The sequence below is a fragment of the Schistocerca americana genome, chromosome 7, assembly GCF_021461395.2.
Source record: "Schistocerca americana isolate TAMUIC-IGC-003095 chromosome 7, iqSchAmer2.1, whole genome shotgun sequence".
NCBI lineage: Eukaryota > Metazoa > Arthropoda > Insecta > Orthoptera > Acrididae > Schistocerca > Schistocerca americana.
This window is the reverse complement of record NC_060125.1, coordinates 45,532,076-45,549,008: the sequence shown is the minus strand read 5'-3', so window position 1 is coordinate 45,549,008 and position 16,933 is coordinate 45,532,076. Positions and strand designations below refer to the sequence as shown.

Genomic DNA, 16,933 nt, shown 5'->3' with positions numbered 1-16,933 from the left:
ACTGTAACTCACTTATCATATGCTTATTTTTTTATTTTTAGTCACTCAGAAGCACCCTGCACCATACTGTATATCATCCTGTTGATCTCTTTCCAAGCTTTTTCTTCTTTTCTTCTTTCTGGACTTCTTAGCGGCCAACTGCGCTGCATATTCCGTTTTATCAATGCGAACCTTATCCATCCGTTCAGGCTCTCTGATGCAGTTTGTCAAGTATTAATTCCCATATGTTGTAGCACTTTCACCCTATCAATGGTGCCATCATTAAAAGCAACAATAGCACCACTGACCTCTCAGTTTAGTGTCTCCATGCCAACAAAAACATTTTTTGGTAAGCGAGTCCATATGAGATTATTGAACGACTCATTGGGATTTTGAGTCTGACCATGTAGTCATTTCTTCAGTAATTAAGGATTTGTCAGGTCTCTGTAAACAAGTTTTATGATATCCATGACTGCTGCTGGGATGGAATGTTTATGGCTGTATGAACTATTTAAGTACTGAGCAATGCGGTAATTGCACCATGAATCAGGTCCAGGAGGGAAAAGTTGCGATACTGGATACTGCTGTAGTTCATCAGTAATTTTGCCTGTCAGCCTGCCTCTTATGGTTTTACCGTCAGAATGCTTCTTGTCTCTCAAACTTTGTTTCAACTGCCTCAACCTGGAGCCCATCCTCTTCTGGATATGACTTGTGTAACACAACACTCCATAGCCTTCTATATACGAGATTACCGATTTTATTAGATCTTGAAATAATCCACATAAAAATTTTAACATTTTCAACCGGTGTAGATTATATTTAAAAATAAACTGAAATACTTGCCATGTGAGTTTATGATGTGTATATATATCACTTTATTCGGAAAATCGCAAATTTTATAATGATATAAAAATCCGAAAATGTGCAAAACCAATTTTTTCCATTCTAACTCCACTTAATCAAAAGGTGCTGGCATCTTTCGCCCATAAACTACTTTGTATGGTGGAATACATGTCCCTGTGTGCATTTCTGAACTGTACGCATTCACCCAAAGCCTAAATACATGTACCAGTCTAAATGTTCACTGTTCAGATAGTGACTGAACATCTTCACTATGGTATGATGGACTCGTTCAGTGCGACCATTAGCTCGTCTGTGAAACGGACTAGTGAACAGATTCTTGACTTCCAGTATATGACAGTGCTGTTTCATCACATCACACACAAAGTTACTTCCTTGATGTGTGACTATAGTTTATGGTAAAGGACAATTAAGTAACCAGTTGTTAACCATGACTTGAGTTACAGTGTTCACTTCTGATCTGGAATTGCTGTCAAATGGTCGATCATCGTTAGTACCTACTTACTGTATGCTAAATTTTTGTTAAACAGTCCCAGTCTGTCAATTCCTGTTATTTGAAAAGGTTCTGTCCATTCTGGGTACTTCTGAATTTGTGTCTTTTGGTAATTCAAATCTGTTTGTGGAGTGAGTGGAATGAATTTTCTTGCATGTTTCTTCGCATCGTTATGTCGTATCCTCAACCAAAATATTTCTTCAACTTATCTGTCAATAGATCTCTTACATCCATATCCTGATAGTACATGGCCATGAGCCTGTCGTAACATTTCCATTTATAGTTCTGCACAAACAACGATGCGTGGTACGCATTTAGTTGAATTATACAGTTCAACTTCTTATATAAGAAAGTGTGGGTGTTCCCTGTGCGCATACCATTCTACATCCACTGCTTGTGCGTTTTTCAAATCTACTAAATTCAGTCCCTGAAATGGCGACACGATACTTACAACACGAAATTCCAGATATCAAAGCTAACATCTTTCCTGCAGTAGAGTAATTGCGCCCAACTATATTCAGCTTGTGAGACACATAAGCTACCCGATCTTCATGCACATCTATATTTTGACTTAAAATGACATCCAAAGCTGTACTGCTTGCATCACATGGCACTGTAAATACTGTGGTAAAATCAGGAAAAAAAAAGATCTGAGATTAATATGTCATTCATATTTTGAAATGCAGCTTCACATTCTGTCTACTGACACGTGACCCCCATTTTTCAATAATCAAATCAATGAGTTGAGGATTGCTGAACTTCATTATATGCAGCAAGTGTGCGACCAGCACTAAACCAATCTGCCATACAAAATGTTTCCATACCATAACCAGATAATCCAGTGTGAGCGACATGGACACCGTGAATCCTACTGATTAAGTGCTCTGAGCTACTGGAGGTGGACTACTTGTGTAGTCGAGGTGAGGGCCCACTCTACGATGCCATTCTTAATGACCGGAGCGTTTCTGCTCTTCTCGAGTAGTTAGCGGTCTTCAGTTCCGCTACATTTGCTTAACGAATAAGCTACAGCGTCTTTGCAGCTTAGGCATATTCTTGCTAGGTAATGTTGCGCCCAACCAAGCGTCTCTTACACAACGTTACGAGAGTAACGAAGGTAGTCCTGGCTGTTCTCTTCTAACCGTTTTCTGATGAGGTCGCTGGTAACCGCACTCAGCAGTGTATTCTTATGGCTCTTTCCTGGAGTTTGAAAATTGTGTTCATATTTTGTGCATTTGTTACCCAAGAAAAAATTCCATATGTCCTTATTGCTCACACATCGCCTCAAATGTGTTTAGACGTCCATAGCTTTCCATGTAAATAAATTTACCAATCAGAATTCAACATTTTATTTAGAGTTTCAGTGACCCGTCGAAATCTGTGACGAATGATCGTAGGCAGTTCAGAGCCACAACAGCTTAGATACTGGATTACTTGATTCAATTGCATACTGTTGAAAACTTAGGAAAATAGCTAATGAAAATCATTCAGCAGCAGATATTGTTTGAAGAACCTTGTAAGGATAGAACAGCGTTATGGAAGTTGTGCTCCGTTATATCACAATTTGTTTAGAAGGAATAAAGTCAGAAATTCGCTCAGGAGACTAAATTTATTTTTTGACGTGTGTCGTGGATTTTGAATTCTATGCAAGAAGAAAGGCAGACAAACGGCGTTGTGCTAGATATAACGAGACTCAGAAAATCCGTCGGGTTTGTCACTAATTATGAGCTCTAATTGCTTTGCCGCGAAGAAAATTCTTTTCTGACGTTTATCGTGGACCATGAAATCTTTTCTTGTCGCAAGAGATAAAGCAATTGATCTACATCACATATCATCTTGATAGCTATAATTACGTTGATGTGAACCACTCATCATAATTCTAACAGATAATAATCTAATCGTTGACGAGCGAAACGTAATTTTACAGTAGTAATTAAAGAACTTTGGTGATTAGTTACAGTTACATATATATACAGGACAAATAGGGCTCCAGCACAGGCAGAGGAATAGCTGCAGCTGCTCCGTGTTTCACAACGACTGCGAGAGTGCTTGGAGGTGAGCTGCTGCCTTTTGTTGGTGACACATACGCAAATTAGTGTAGTTCATAACTATGTACGTTAGTTTGTTGTGGGATACTGGGTTTCTGTTGTGTCCAGTAACTGTGAAGGCGATGAGACTGCTCTGGTACTTTTTTATAGTTTCTTAAGAACAGTCATAAAGGAAGGGAGTGGGATTATAATAATAAACACTGGCTATCACTTCCTCAACTAGCCACAACGAAGCATTAATCCCAGAAACGGTGGGCGGTGTTATAGCTAGACGAAACTCCTGTTTCTCCCTCGTACTTTAAATTACTATAGAACCAGAATTGAGAACGACGTTATGGAAATGGAGAATGTACACTGAACGTCTCCCTTGTGTGACGTCGGCAGCCGGTGGACGTTGAACAATTTTACGCAAATGCAATCAAGGTGGTCTAGTGAGTATTAAAGATGCCGAGATACAGAGAAGCAGAGAAAGTCAACGGATTAACGAAGTCTTAAAAGTTGTGGCAGACAGAAAGGTCGTTGTTCGTTTGGAGAGAAAGCTTTGGAGACTGCCAGCGGTGTTCCTTCACTATTTTATCACCGAACGGAAACAAAAGACCCAGACATCTCTTGCCGAGATAAATATTCACGAAGCGAGATCAAACGTTCTTACATTGCATTACAGCAAACAGTGAAATGGCCTGTGACAGATATTTGTCTGGAATGAAAGTTATAATGCAACAAGTGCATGGTGCGGCTTCCCCACGATTCAAAATACTCTTCTGGCCATTAAAATTGCTACACCACGAAGATGACGTGCTACAGATACGAAATTTAGCCGACAGGAAGAAGATGCTGTGATATGCAAATGATTAGCTTTTCGGAGCATTCACACAAGGTTGGCGCCGGTGGCGACACCTACAACGTGCTGACATGAGGAAAGTTTCCAACCGATTTCTCATACACAAACAGCAGTTGACCAGCGTTGCCTGGTGAAACGTTGTTGTGATGCCTCGTGTAAGGAGGAGAAATGCGTACCATCACGTTTCCGACTTTGAGAAAGGTCGGATTGTAGCCTATCGCGATTGCTGTTTATCATATCGCGACATTGCTGCTCGCGTTGGTCGAGACCCAATGACTGTTAGCAGAATCGGTGGGTTCAGGAGGGTAATACGGAACGCCATGCTGGATCCCAACAGCCTCATATCACTAGCAGTCGAGATGACAGGCCGTCTGTAACGGATCGTGCAGCCACATCTAGATCTCTGAGTCAACAGATGGGGACGTTTGCAAGACCACAACCATCTGCACGAACAGTTCGACGACGTTTGCAGCAACATGGACTATCAGCTCGGAGACCATGGCTGCGGTTACCCTTGACGCTGCATCACATCATGATGGCCGCATACGTTCTTGGCGACATCGTGGTCAACGCATATTGGAAGCGTGTATTAGTCATCGCCATACTGGCGTATCACCCGGCGTGACGGTATGGAGTGCCATTGGTTACACGTCTCGGTCACCTCTTGTTCGCATTGACGGCACTTTGAACAGTGGACGTTACATTTCACATGTGTTACGACCCATGGCTCTACATTCGATCCCTGTGAAGCCCTACATTTCAGCAGGATAATGGACGACCGCATGTTGTAGGTTCTGTACGGGCCTTTCTGGATACAGGAAATGTTCGACTGCTGTCCAGGCCAGCACATTCTCCAGATCTCTCACCAATTGAAAACTTCTGGTCAATGGTGGCCGAGCAATTGGCTCGTCTGAATGCGTCGGTCACTACTCTTGCTGAACTGCGGTATTGTGTTGAAGCTGCATGGGCATCTGTACCTGTACATGCCATCCAAGCTCTGTGTGACTCAGTGCCCAGGCGTATCGAGGCCGTTATTATGGCCAGAGGTGGTTCTTCTGGGTACTGATTTCTAAGGATCTATGCATCCAAACTGCGTGAAAATGTAATCACATGTCAGTTCTAGTATAATGTATTTGTCGAATAAATACCCGTTTATCAACTGCATTTCTTCCTGGTGTAGCAATTTTAATGGCCAGTAGTGTATTTAGTGTATCTTCGGAAATTGTAAGTGAGAATCTTATGATATGATCTGCTAGTAGACACCGTGGTAGACAGATATCCAGGTGGAAAATGTGTCGGAGCAGTTTATGGACGTAGAAAACTGTGCAAAATACCATCTCGACTGTTCTAGAATCGTTCATAATTTCTCAAATGACGCGTATCTGTGCACTGGAATCCTCGTCTCCGAAAAGCTCACTATACAACGGTGACGACACAAGACTTGTAGCCGTCGATGAATTCCCAGATTTAAAAAATATTCTACGCGCCAGAACCGATTTTCCCGTCCGTGAAACCATTCTGCTTCCATTGCCCAAACAGTGAGATGGAAGAATACATCTGTGCATCACTTGAATAATAGATGTTCAAAGACGTACGACGTCTCTCGTTGAGAAGCAGAGAGGCTCTACTGAAACGAAGAAGACATACTCTGAAATAGCTTTGTGTGTACACAAAAGGTGTACATTACTCATGATATCTCCATCTTAATGAGGAGAAGCTGCATTGAAAATATGTAGAGAGAGTGAACATGGCCTACATTACTCATTTTATAACTAAACACTAATTTCCTGTAGAAAACTCATCTAGGAAAATATTTCTTCCACGTAGTTATTAATGGCCAAATACATTAAGACGATATAAGATGTTACTTTGGTTACTTTCATTATTGCACAATCGTTTCTTACGAATTTTTCAGAGAGTAGTCAACGAAATTTAGGTACTGAATGGTAGAATGTTGCTCCACTCTTGCATAGGAGGTTATTAACCTGATGCAAATTTTTCAGGTAGTAATCAAGCCAATCACAGAATACGAATCTCAAAATATTTGTCGCAGTCGAATATAGAATCGTATAGGTCACGATCCTGCCTATAGTCGATAGCTACAAACAAACTATAGGCTCCAGTGTACGTAGTCTGCAAGCAGTAAGTTCGGCACGTCATCCCACGCTGAGACCAGCGTTCTGTGGTGGTACAGACAACAGGTGCATCACGCAGTGCGCGACTGAAAAGACGCGGCAGACAGAAACGTACTCCGAAATTGAAACACGTGAGACAGTACGATTCTCGGTGGCAAAAATTCTGATCCGCATGCAGGTTCACCATGAAATTTTGGCGGTAGCTGAACAAAATGCATTGTCGTGTTCAGCCGTGGTGAAATGGCGCTAAAATTTCGATCGAAGCTGCACAAACTTGAATACACGGTTCGGCTTGTCCACATCTTTCACCAGGCACAACTTTCATCTTCACGGTAAGCTTAAAGAACCTCCCGAGGGAACGAGATCTTTCATGGATAAGAACCGTTAAATGACGGTTCTCGAATGCCCAGGGAGCGAATTTCTATCGTCTAGGAACTGAACGACCGGTACAATGTTTACAGGCGTTTAATGAAGGATTTAATGAAAAAGACGTTTTTTCGATTACTTGCTGTTTTGGATAATTCTGATAGAACCATGAGTGCATTAGGACCTCAGTAAATTTTATTTGCTACAGAATACGATTTGTAATGTTATAATTTACATAGAGCTATGCGTGAATATAATATACAGAAACGAATGCAGATGTAAGGAGAGCACCGTTAAGAACGTTAATTTTACGGACAGCTGGCTCTTGTACAATGCAATATAACCGTATCTCACCGCTTCCGTATCGGAGATAACATTCGGTGAAGGATTGTGTACAGACGATACGCCACCAGTGGAAGTCCCATTCATGATAACGTCCGTTGTTGGTAGACTGCCCAGATACCGATTTTCTCGGAATATAAAGATATAGATGATATTCGTAACGCTATTCAAGATAGACTGCCTGCTGACAGTTATAAAGGAACGAGAAGGAATTTAGGGCGTCTACATGAATGAATATGTGTGAATATGAAGAGCTCAGATGGAAACCCAGTTCTAAGCAAAGAAAGAAAGGCAGAAAGGCGGAAGGAGTATATAGAGGGTCTATGCAGGGGCGATGTTCTTGACGACAATATCACAGAAATGGAAGAGAATGTAGATGAAAATGAAATGGGAGATATGATACTGCGTGAAGAGTTTGACAGAGCACTAAAAGACCTAAGTCGTAACAAAGACCCGGGAGTAGGCAACATTCCATTAGAGCTACTGACAGTCTTGAGAGAGCCAGGCCTAACAACACTCTACCATCTAGTGGGCAAGATGTGTGAGACAGGCAAAATACCCTCAGACTTCAAGAAGAATATAATAATTCCAATCCCAAAGAAAGGAGATGTAGGCAGACGCGAAAATTACCGAACTATCACTTTAATGAGCCATGGCTGCAAAATACTAACGCGAATTCTTTACAGACGAATGGAAAACCTGGTAGAAGCCGGCTTCGGGGAACATCAGTTTGGATTCCGTAGAAATATTGGAACACGTGAGGCAATTCTGACCCTAAGACTTATCTTAGAGAACAGATTAAGGGAAGACAAACCTACGTTTCTAGCGTTTGTAGACTTAGAGAAAGCTTTTGGCAATGTCGAATGGAATACTCTCTTTCAAATTCTGAAGGAGGCACCGGTAAAATACAGGGAGCGAAAGGCTATTTACAATTTGTACAGAAACCAGATGGCAGTTATAAGAGTCGAGGGGTATGGAAGGGAAGCAGTGGTTGAGAAGGGAGTGAGACAGGGCTGTAGCCTATCCCCGATGTTATTCAATCCGTATATTGAGCAAGCAGTGAAGGAAACAAAAGAAAAATTCGGAGTTGGAATTAAAATGCATGGAGAAGAAATAAAAACTTTGAGGTTCGCTGATGACATTGTAATTCTATCAGAGACAGAAAAGGACCCGGAAGAGCAGCTGAACGGAATGGACAGTGTCTGGAAAGGAGGATATAACATAAACACCATCTAAAGCAAAACGAGGATAATGGAATAAATCGAATTAAATCGGGTGATGCTGCGGGAATTAGATTAGGAAATGAGACGCTTAAAGTAATAAAGGAGTTTTGCTATTTGGGGAGCAAAATAATTGATGATGGTCGAAGTAGAGAGGATATAAAATGTAGACTGGCAATGGCAAGGAAAGCGTTTTTGAAGAAGAGAAATTTGTTAACATCGAGTATAGATTTAAGTGTCAGGAAGCCGTTTCTGAAAGTATTTGAATGGAGTGTAGCCATGAATGGAAGTGAAACGTGGACTATAAATAGTTCAGACAAGAGGAGAATAGAATCTTTCGAATTGTGGTGCTACAGGAGAATGCTGAAGATTTGATGGGTAGATCACATAACTAATGAGGAGGTAATGAATAGAATTGGGGAGAAGAGGAATTTGTGGCACATCTTGACTAGAAAATTGGATCGCTTAGTAGGGCATATTCTGAGGCATCAAGGGATCACCAATTTAGTATTGGAGGGCAGCGTGGAGGGTAATAATTGTAAAGGGAGACCAAGAGATGAATACACTAAACAGATTCAAAAGGATGTAGGTTGCAGTAGGTGCTCGGAGATGAAGAACCTTGCACAGGATAGAGTAGCATGGAGAGCTGCATCAAACCAGTCTCTGGACTGAAGACCACAACAACAACAACCGAACATTAGAGAAGAATTTATTTTGCCAGTAAACGAAACGCCCTAATTCATGTCTCTCAGCACATTTATCGTGGAAGTAGTGCCGTGTATCCTCACGTGCTCCATCACTGAATGACTAGTGTGTGGGGCGTATTTAGTGCGAGCTGTTATGTGCCCGTTACTACACGTAGCCTTCAACTGTAAGCTAAGTTTTCCGCGCTTGTCTGCTGCAGCAATGTGGGCGACCCCGACGCTGCTACTGCTGGGTGTTTTGCTGGTGGCGCCAGACGCAGCTGCGACCGGCCTCAACACCCGCTACGACGAGACCACCGGACGCATCCTGATACTGACCCACAGGGGTGAGTGTTCGCCTTCAGAGGAGCTCCTGTGACGGCTCCTCTCTGCTGTCAACCTCGCTATCTCCTTAGCAGCGCTTTCCCAGGACAAAATAAAATCCGTCATCGGTGCTCGTCTCTGAAACTATAATCAACAAGAGTCCACACAAATAGTGTTTATTACATTTCGTATAGTTAATAGTAACCCCTTAGAAAAATAACTGAAAACTGATAAAATAAGTGAGGAATGCATTCTCAAATGCGAATGTTATAAGACTAGCTGCAGAATATACTGGTGACACCTACAATTTAAGCCGATCCGGTATTCTAACCGGATATCCGCTTTGCGCGAGCGGTCGCCTTAATCGCCTGAGGCATGTGAGCAAACTTCCATATGTCACTATGTGTCTATGTCGTGCACTCGTACAAATGCCGTGATTCTCTTGCAGGGAGAGACTTACGATTATTGTCTTCGTATTAAATACTATATTACATACTGCATCACTGACGGGAAAAATATCACAACATCAGGAGCTTTTTAACCTAAATGAAAGTTGCTAGGTGTGTTCCTGCACTTGAAAGATGACGTTTGTTCAGATTTCGCGCCAGTCGCATAAGAATGCCACTAGTACCACCAGTGTAATGATACAAATCAGGTTTGCTTCAAATACTCCCTGTAACGACCGTGAGTGTTAGCTATTTTTGGGACGTGGTGAGCTGATGTTACCCAAGAATGCCTTTAAGGCGACAAAGACGTCCTTATCAGAACCTCACTGAGTCTGAACACGTAATAGGACTACGAGAAGCTGGAGGTTCCTTTTGCGATACTGTTTGAAGACTTGGGAGGAATGTAGCCACTGTACATAATTACTGGCAGCAGTGGTCACGAAAAGGTACTGTCGTGAGGAGTCTGGCCTCAGGACTACTACGTGTTACTTCCAAGAGGGAAGACCGTCGTGTTCGGCGTATGGCTCTGACGCATCTTTCTGAATTGATCTGAACAGCGGTTGGCACCACAGTGACACAACAAACAGTTACATATCGGTAATTTCAAGAACAGCTCAGGTCCAGACGCCCTGTAGCGTCCATTCCACTAACCCCAATTCACATCATTAGCGAGAGCTCATTGGAGGGCAGGCTGTAAATGCGTTTTCTGATGAAAGCTGGTTCTGACTGTGTACCAGTGTTGGGCGCGTGTTGGTCAGAAAGAGGACAATTTAGGGCATGCAGCCAACCAGCCTGCTTTCTAGGCACACTGGGCCCACATATGGAGTCAGTGTTGGGGTGTGATTTCTTATTAGAGCTGGAGCACTCTCGTGATTATCCCACGCAACCTGACTATCTTATATCCAGTTTTTCCATTCTTCTGTAAGGAATTCGTGTTGATATTTTGCAATCATGAGTTACTGGTGCACGTGTGCTGCCTAATATGTTCCAAAACGTCACTTACAAGAACAGGATACTTCCCGGTCTCATACCTCGGGCTATTTTGGTGGTTGAAAGGTGGGGGTCAAGTGTTTGGGATAGGCTTTGAGCTAATGGCCAAATTGTATACCACACGGATGAACCGTCTTACAGGGTCAACGTTTCCATATTACACACTTCCTCCGGCTTAGGCAAATCGAGCAAATCATAAGACTTGTAAAACTTGTTTTCTTGGTGCAAAACCGAACAGCGGAATTCAGAACAGCTATGAATAGAAAATGGCTGTAATTTGTAAGATATATTCCTAAGATTCCGATTTCGAACAACTTTGATAGTTTTCCCGATACATTTATTACTTTCCGAGATAAACAGGTTAAAGTTACTTTACTTGTGATGTAACTTTCGGTTTGAGGCGAAAGCTAAAAAATAAATCACAGCTGCAAATTCCTAAAACTTTAACGATATTTTCTATAGGTATTTATCTTGCCACCTTCCCGATGTCAGTAACATTTTCTCATTATCGAAAAACACCAAAGAAACGTTATTTTTGAGTACTATAACCGAGACGTAGATTCCAAGACAGTTATACAAAGTAAATAGTTTTTATTTTTATATTATACTCTTAAGATTCCGATATAGAACAGTCCTGCAAGTGTTCTTGATAACTTTATCCGTTTCAAAGATATAGAGCTTTAAACTTGCACTCCTTTGGTGGGGTCTTGGAAGCACGGATGGTAAGTGTGACGGTGGCTCTGTGCAGGACATGGAGCATCTGCTCGCCTGCCCAAACTGCCCTTATAGGTGCAACCCCGACGATTTATGGCTGGACAAGAAAGAAGTCTTGGACGTGGCCCCATACTGGGTAGAAAGATTGTGACATGGTTTCCTGATATGAAAAGTAGAGCAAGTACACAACTTCTACACGTAAAATACCCAAGTAAAAGACAGTGTGAGGCGAAGACGTGATTTAGAAACTGACATACGAAGGAAACATATGCTGTCAAGTGTCTCCCTTATCACCAGAAGGGTTCTCGGACTCCCATGTTGTTGCAGTAGTGAAGCATATGCAAAATATCTGTGCACGTAATATCCAGCCTGATATTTCAGTTTCATGTAAGTAAAGTATCAAAATATTACTGAGTGACATGCCACGTTGTAGCAAAGAAAAGAAATCAATCAGTAGAAAAAATGCATCTATAGGAGCACGAAAGTGGCGACTATGCTCTTGTTCATTAAAAGGCTTTGACTGAAAAGTGAGGTACCAGCTACTTCATTCTACCTTCCTAAGCACCTTCAAAAATTTTCCCGGAAACTTGGACATATATCCGAGCTCTTCCACAATGAGACAAACGTACTGGCAGAGGGAAAGAGACGGAATAGTAATGAATACTGAAAGACTGCTGACAGTGGTTTTTGTATAGAAAGGGCGAAAGATACAATGACAGTGTGAGCGAATGATAGGGACACAGTGGCACTGAAACATAGCTGACAGTGAGAGAACACTGGTAAGAAAAGAGTGAAGGAGACAGTGCCAATGAGAGAGGAATAGAGAGAATCAGGAAGTGGAAGTGGGTGACAGCCAGTGATAAAGAGAGACGGACTCAGTGACAAGGAGGAAGACAAACATAGTGACTGTAGGATGATAGCTGTATCTTCCTACAATCACTATGATTGTCTTCATGAAGAAATGAATGAGGTAGTAAGAGAGAGCTATAGAGAGACTAAGAAGTGTGAGGAGAGAGAGTATTATTTATTTATTTATGCATTTATTTTACCTGGCAAGATTAGGGCCTTCAGGCCCTCTCTTACACCTAACCAGGCATACTCAGATTCAACAAATTTCAGTTTCTACAGATCATTAAGGACATATAACATGTTATACAGTAATAATGTTAAAGAAAAAAATAGAGATTATAAAAGTAGTACAGTGATAATTATAACAATCAAAAAATAATTATAACAATCAAGAATAATAATAATAAAAATAATAATGACTATGTATATGACAGTAAACATATTTTTCTTTTATGAATGTCAGTCCTATTGCTAGTTGGGAATTTTCTCGTTATATTCTTCCAGCTTGTGAATTATTCTCATCAAGCAGAGACATAAGACGATGGAATGGGGTGAAAGAGATATAGAAGCGGTAGATAGGTTAGAGGAAGAGAAATAGAATGGTAAAATTCGAAGCTATGATGGAGAGGAGAAAAAAAAAGATGAGAGGGGCACAACAATGGTGGCTATATGGAGAGTATTAGTAGAACAGAACGAAGTAAACTCTGGCTGTGAGACAGGGGAAGAGATGGGACAGTGACAAAAAGACACAAAGAGATAATGACAATGAGTCTGTCTGAATGAGTGGGTGAGAACTAGCTAGTGAGAGTGAATGGGAGTGAGCGATTTATGACGAAGAACCAGTGGATTTGAGTGAGTTACAGGTTGGGGAGCTAGTGGGTTTGAGAGTTGAGTTACATAACAGAAAGAGTGCGAATATTTCGCCATGTCAAAACATTTGGGAGCACTTATAGAGGTTCTGAGAGAGGTACAATGAGGCAGCTGTTACCCCGATTTTCAGTGAGAGTCTTTTAATAAACAGGAACATATTCGCCTTTTTGTGCTCCTTATAGGACTATTTTTCCGCTGGTTGCGTAACTGTCCCGCTTTAGGCTTCGAGCCCCTCTGCCTAGGCTCCTGTCGTTACATTATGGAAGATTTCGAAGAAGGGCACTCGATTCGGCGGAACAAAACCCAAAAGTATGTTCGCCATATGAGCATGAACTTCTTGATGCAATAATTTACCCACAGCCGTATGTATTGTAGAAATTTATTTTATTTTATGAACGTCTATATGCTACCAGTTTCGGCATTACATTGCTGCCATCTTCAGGCCCCACTCGTCATAGTCGTAAAATCGCTATACATGGAACGAGCTAAATAACTGGATCCGTGAATCAAATCGTCCTGCAACAGCTCTTGGTGGCCAGGCGACTCTTCATGTATAGCGATTTTACGACTATGATGAGTGGGGCCTGAAGATGGCAGCAATGTAATGCCGAAACTGGTAGCACATAGAAGTTCATAAAATAAAATAAATTTCTGCAATACATACGGCTGTGGGTAAATTATTGCATCAAGAAGTTCATGCCAGCCGTCGTCCCACGATCCATAATGGATCAACGAAGAAGATATGAGGATGAAGTTGGTCCCACGGCGAGGAAGGACAGGCACGATTATTACAAAATATAATTTCAATCCGCAAACGTATCCTGTTACAGTGCAAGTAGAAAGAGGTGGATGTCTAAAATTTCAGTGACCTAGTCAGTCGGAAAGTTGATGGTTCATTTTGGCATTCGATTTACTTGAGCCCATGCACGCAGACCTGTATTAACGAGCTGCCATTACTCTTCTCAGTGTATGAACGTCCTCCGAACTTAGTACATCGGGAAGAATTTGCGTCAGACAGAGACCACCTTACAAAGGAGCTGGAATATATAAAATACATTTTCATTGATAATGGATACTCTACATATCAAATTAGCACAGATTTAAGAAGGAAGAAACATGACCACTCACATGATCAAGTGGAGGAAATAAGCTGTCCTAATCCAGGGTGTTCCTTCCATTTTTGAGCACTATTTCATAGAAATTAGGAAGATACTTGAAAGACATTATGTTGAAATAATCTTCCGACCACCTACAAAGATCTGTGCTGTTTTAGGGTAGATAATTAAAGATCTGGGTTTGTGGATGCGTGGAGTCTGTAGAGTATCACGTCAGCGTCTTAAAACCTTAATTGGTGACACCACACGAACAATATGAGGAAGAGGCATGTAAGGTCAGGGCTATTCGGCTGTCAAAGTCCGATCGGTTGCGAAATGGATACCACACTGAAACTAAAGAACATTTTATTTGCGACAGTCAGGTGCATCTTCTAGCTACTTCTCTACATATTCGTCGCTCCGACTCAGACGTCCTGTCGTAGCCTTGTACCAACTTTCCAGTATCCTCGTCATACGAGGCAAACGCCTGTTCTTTCAACAAATTCCGTACGATGGTCTGCAGTTTGTTGTCCATGTTCGTAGCAAGCGGTTCATCTGAGCAGAGATGAAACTCAGGGGATGTCAAGTCCAGGCTGTATGGTGGGTGATCAAAGACACCCCATCGAAAATGCAGCAAGACTGCCTTCATTCCTCCTGCATTGTGCGTTGGATAGTCGTCATGAAGAAGGAAATGTATGAGAGTTGCGTTGTGTGGGCTGCACGGAATCAGGCTAAATCTCTTTGTACAAATCTAGGCTTCTTTAGGTGCTCACTGTGGCTCAGATTTGAAAAGAACGTCGTGACGCGATTGACGGGAATACTAGACACTGACCAACACATCTGTGCAAGGTCATCAGGAATCCACTGTGGTTTCCATTCGGCGGCCCAGTGTTCATAATAAACGTATAACCTTCGTATGAGTAAACAATACTAAATTTAAAAAGAAGTAGAAAGGAAATTGTGTTGATTAGAAACTAAATTAGCATTGTGTGTTGTGTGCTTATACATTTCTGCAGCTCACAGTGGTATCATCTCCGCATCTTTGTTACCTGAAAGAACGATGTCGCATTGTAAAAAATGTATGGATGAGCCGCGCGGATTGGCCGCGCGGTTAGAGGCACCATGCCAAGGATTGCACGGTTCCTCCTACCGGAGGTTCGAGTCCTCCCTCGGGTATGGGTCTATGTGTTGTTCTCAGTGTAAGTTAGTTTAAGTAGTGTGTAAGTCTAGGGACCGATGACCTCAGCAGTTGGTTCCTTAGGAACCCAAACACACTCATTTTATATGGATGATTCTCCATTTAAATATTCAAGGAAAATTTAGTCTCTAAATTGCGTGAGTTTTCAATCAATTAACTTGCCACGGCTCTGACTGTATAAATACTTTGACAGTGCTTGCAGAACGTCCCAGTCGCGCCAATTTACGCTGAGTTATGTTGCATAGTATTTTATTTCCCTTTTTTAATAATGAAATGCAGATCTGAAACCGTGGGTTTTTAATTCTTCCGGTAACATCGTTCAAATGTGGGTAACGTACAAATTTTGTCAGTTGTGAGTAGTTTATGATGGTCCGCATACGGGAAGGGAATAATTTCTCGTCTCTTATTTTTCTGGAGAACGTTATCAATAAAATAAGAATTATAACCTTGTGAAGCAGATACGATTAAGTAATCGACGGGAATTACGTTTAAAAGACTTATCCGAATAATGCGTGCCGGCCGCGGTGGTCTCTCGGTTCTAGGCGCGCAGTCCGGAACCGCGCGACTGCTACGGTCGCAGGTTCGAATCCTGCCTCGGGCATGGATGTGTGTGATGTCCTTAGGTTAGTTAGGTTTAAGTAGTTCTAAGTTTTAGGGGACTGATGACCACAGCAGTTAAGTCCCATAGTGCTCAGAGCCATTTGAACCATTTTTCTTTTCGAATAATGCGTGTAGTTCTGCACACTGCAGTAAAATGTTGCACTCTTGTTAGTTCGTGGTGAACTGAGATCGCATAGGGATTACAATACTGGTGGCTTATGTTTACCGAAAAACGCTAAACAAGTGCCCTTTCGATTTTTCCTAGCTAATATAATTTCACTACAATGCTGTACATGAGGACAGCCGCGCGGAATTAGCCGAGCTGTCTTAGGCGCTGCAGTCATGGACTGTGCGGATGGTCCCGGCGGAGTCCTCCCTCGGGCATGGGTGTGTGTGTTTGTCCTTAGAATAATTTAGGTTAAGTAGTGTGTAAGCTTAGGGACTGATGACCTTAGCAGTTAAGTCCCATAAGATTTCACACACATTTGAACATTTTTACATGAGGACGTAGTTATCTGCAAGCTGAACCGGTTTCCTTTCTGTTACAGGCGGCCGTGAAGTCGAATTGGGTTATATCGCAGCTGAGGGCGGCGAGCTGTTGCGTGCTCCAGTGCACGAGCGCCTTGTCAATGGGGAACACTACGACTTCGGCCACTCCAAAGTGGTGATCCAGCCCAAAGATACAGCGGCCCGATGTTACACAGTTCGGCAGTGGGTGAACGCCTCTACTTCGGTACTGAGGAGTTGTCAGCACCACCTGTCCAGCCACATCTACGGTGGGATCGAGACAGCCAGACAGGTGTGGCCTATTGAGAACACCGTATACGACCAGTATCCCTACGTTACTGACCAGGACCTCCATGCCGGTATTGCTGCGCGATAC

The 16,933-nt window shown here is 42.2% G+C and overlaps 1 protein-coding gene across 1 annotated transcript in view; it reads left to right on the top strand.

The window, feature by feature from the left end:
- Positions 1–3,339: 3,339 nt before the first annotated feature.
- The window catches only part of LOC124622683, a 13,676-nt gene continuing 82 nt past the window's right edge, over positions 3,340–16,933 (top strand). Inside the window, exons 1-3 of the mRNA XM_047148473.1 lie at positions 3,340–3,385; positions 9,187–9,312; positions 16,599–16,926. Coding sequence (XP_047004429.1) covers positions 9,189–9,312; positions 16,599–16,926 — 452 coding nt within the window. The 5' untranslated portion in view covers positions 3,340–3,385; positions 9,187–9,188. The remainder of the gene's footprint in view (positions 3,386–9,186; positions 9,313–16,598; positions 16,927–16,933) is intronic.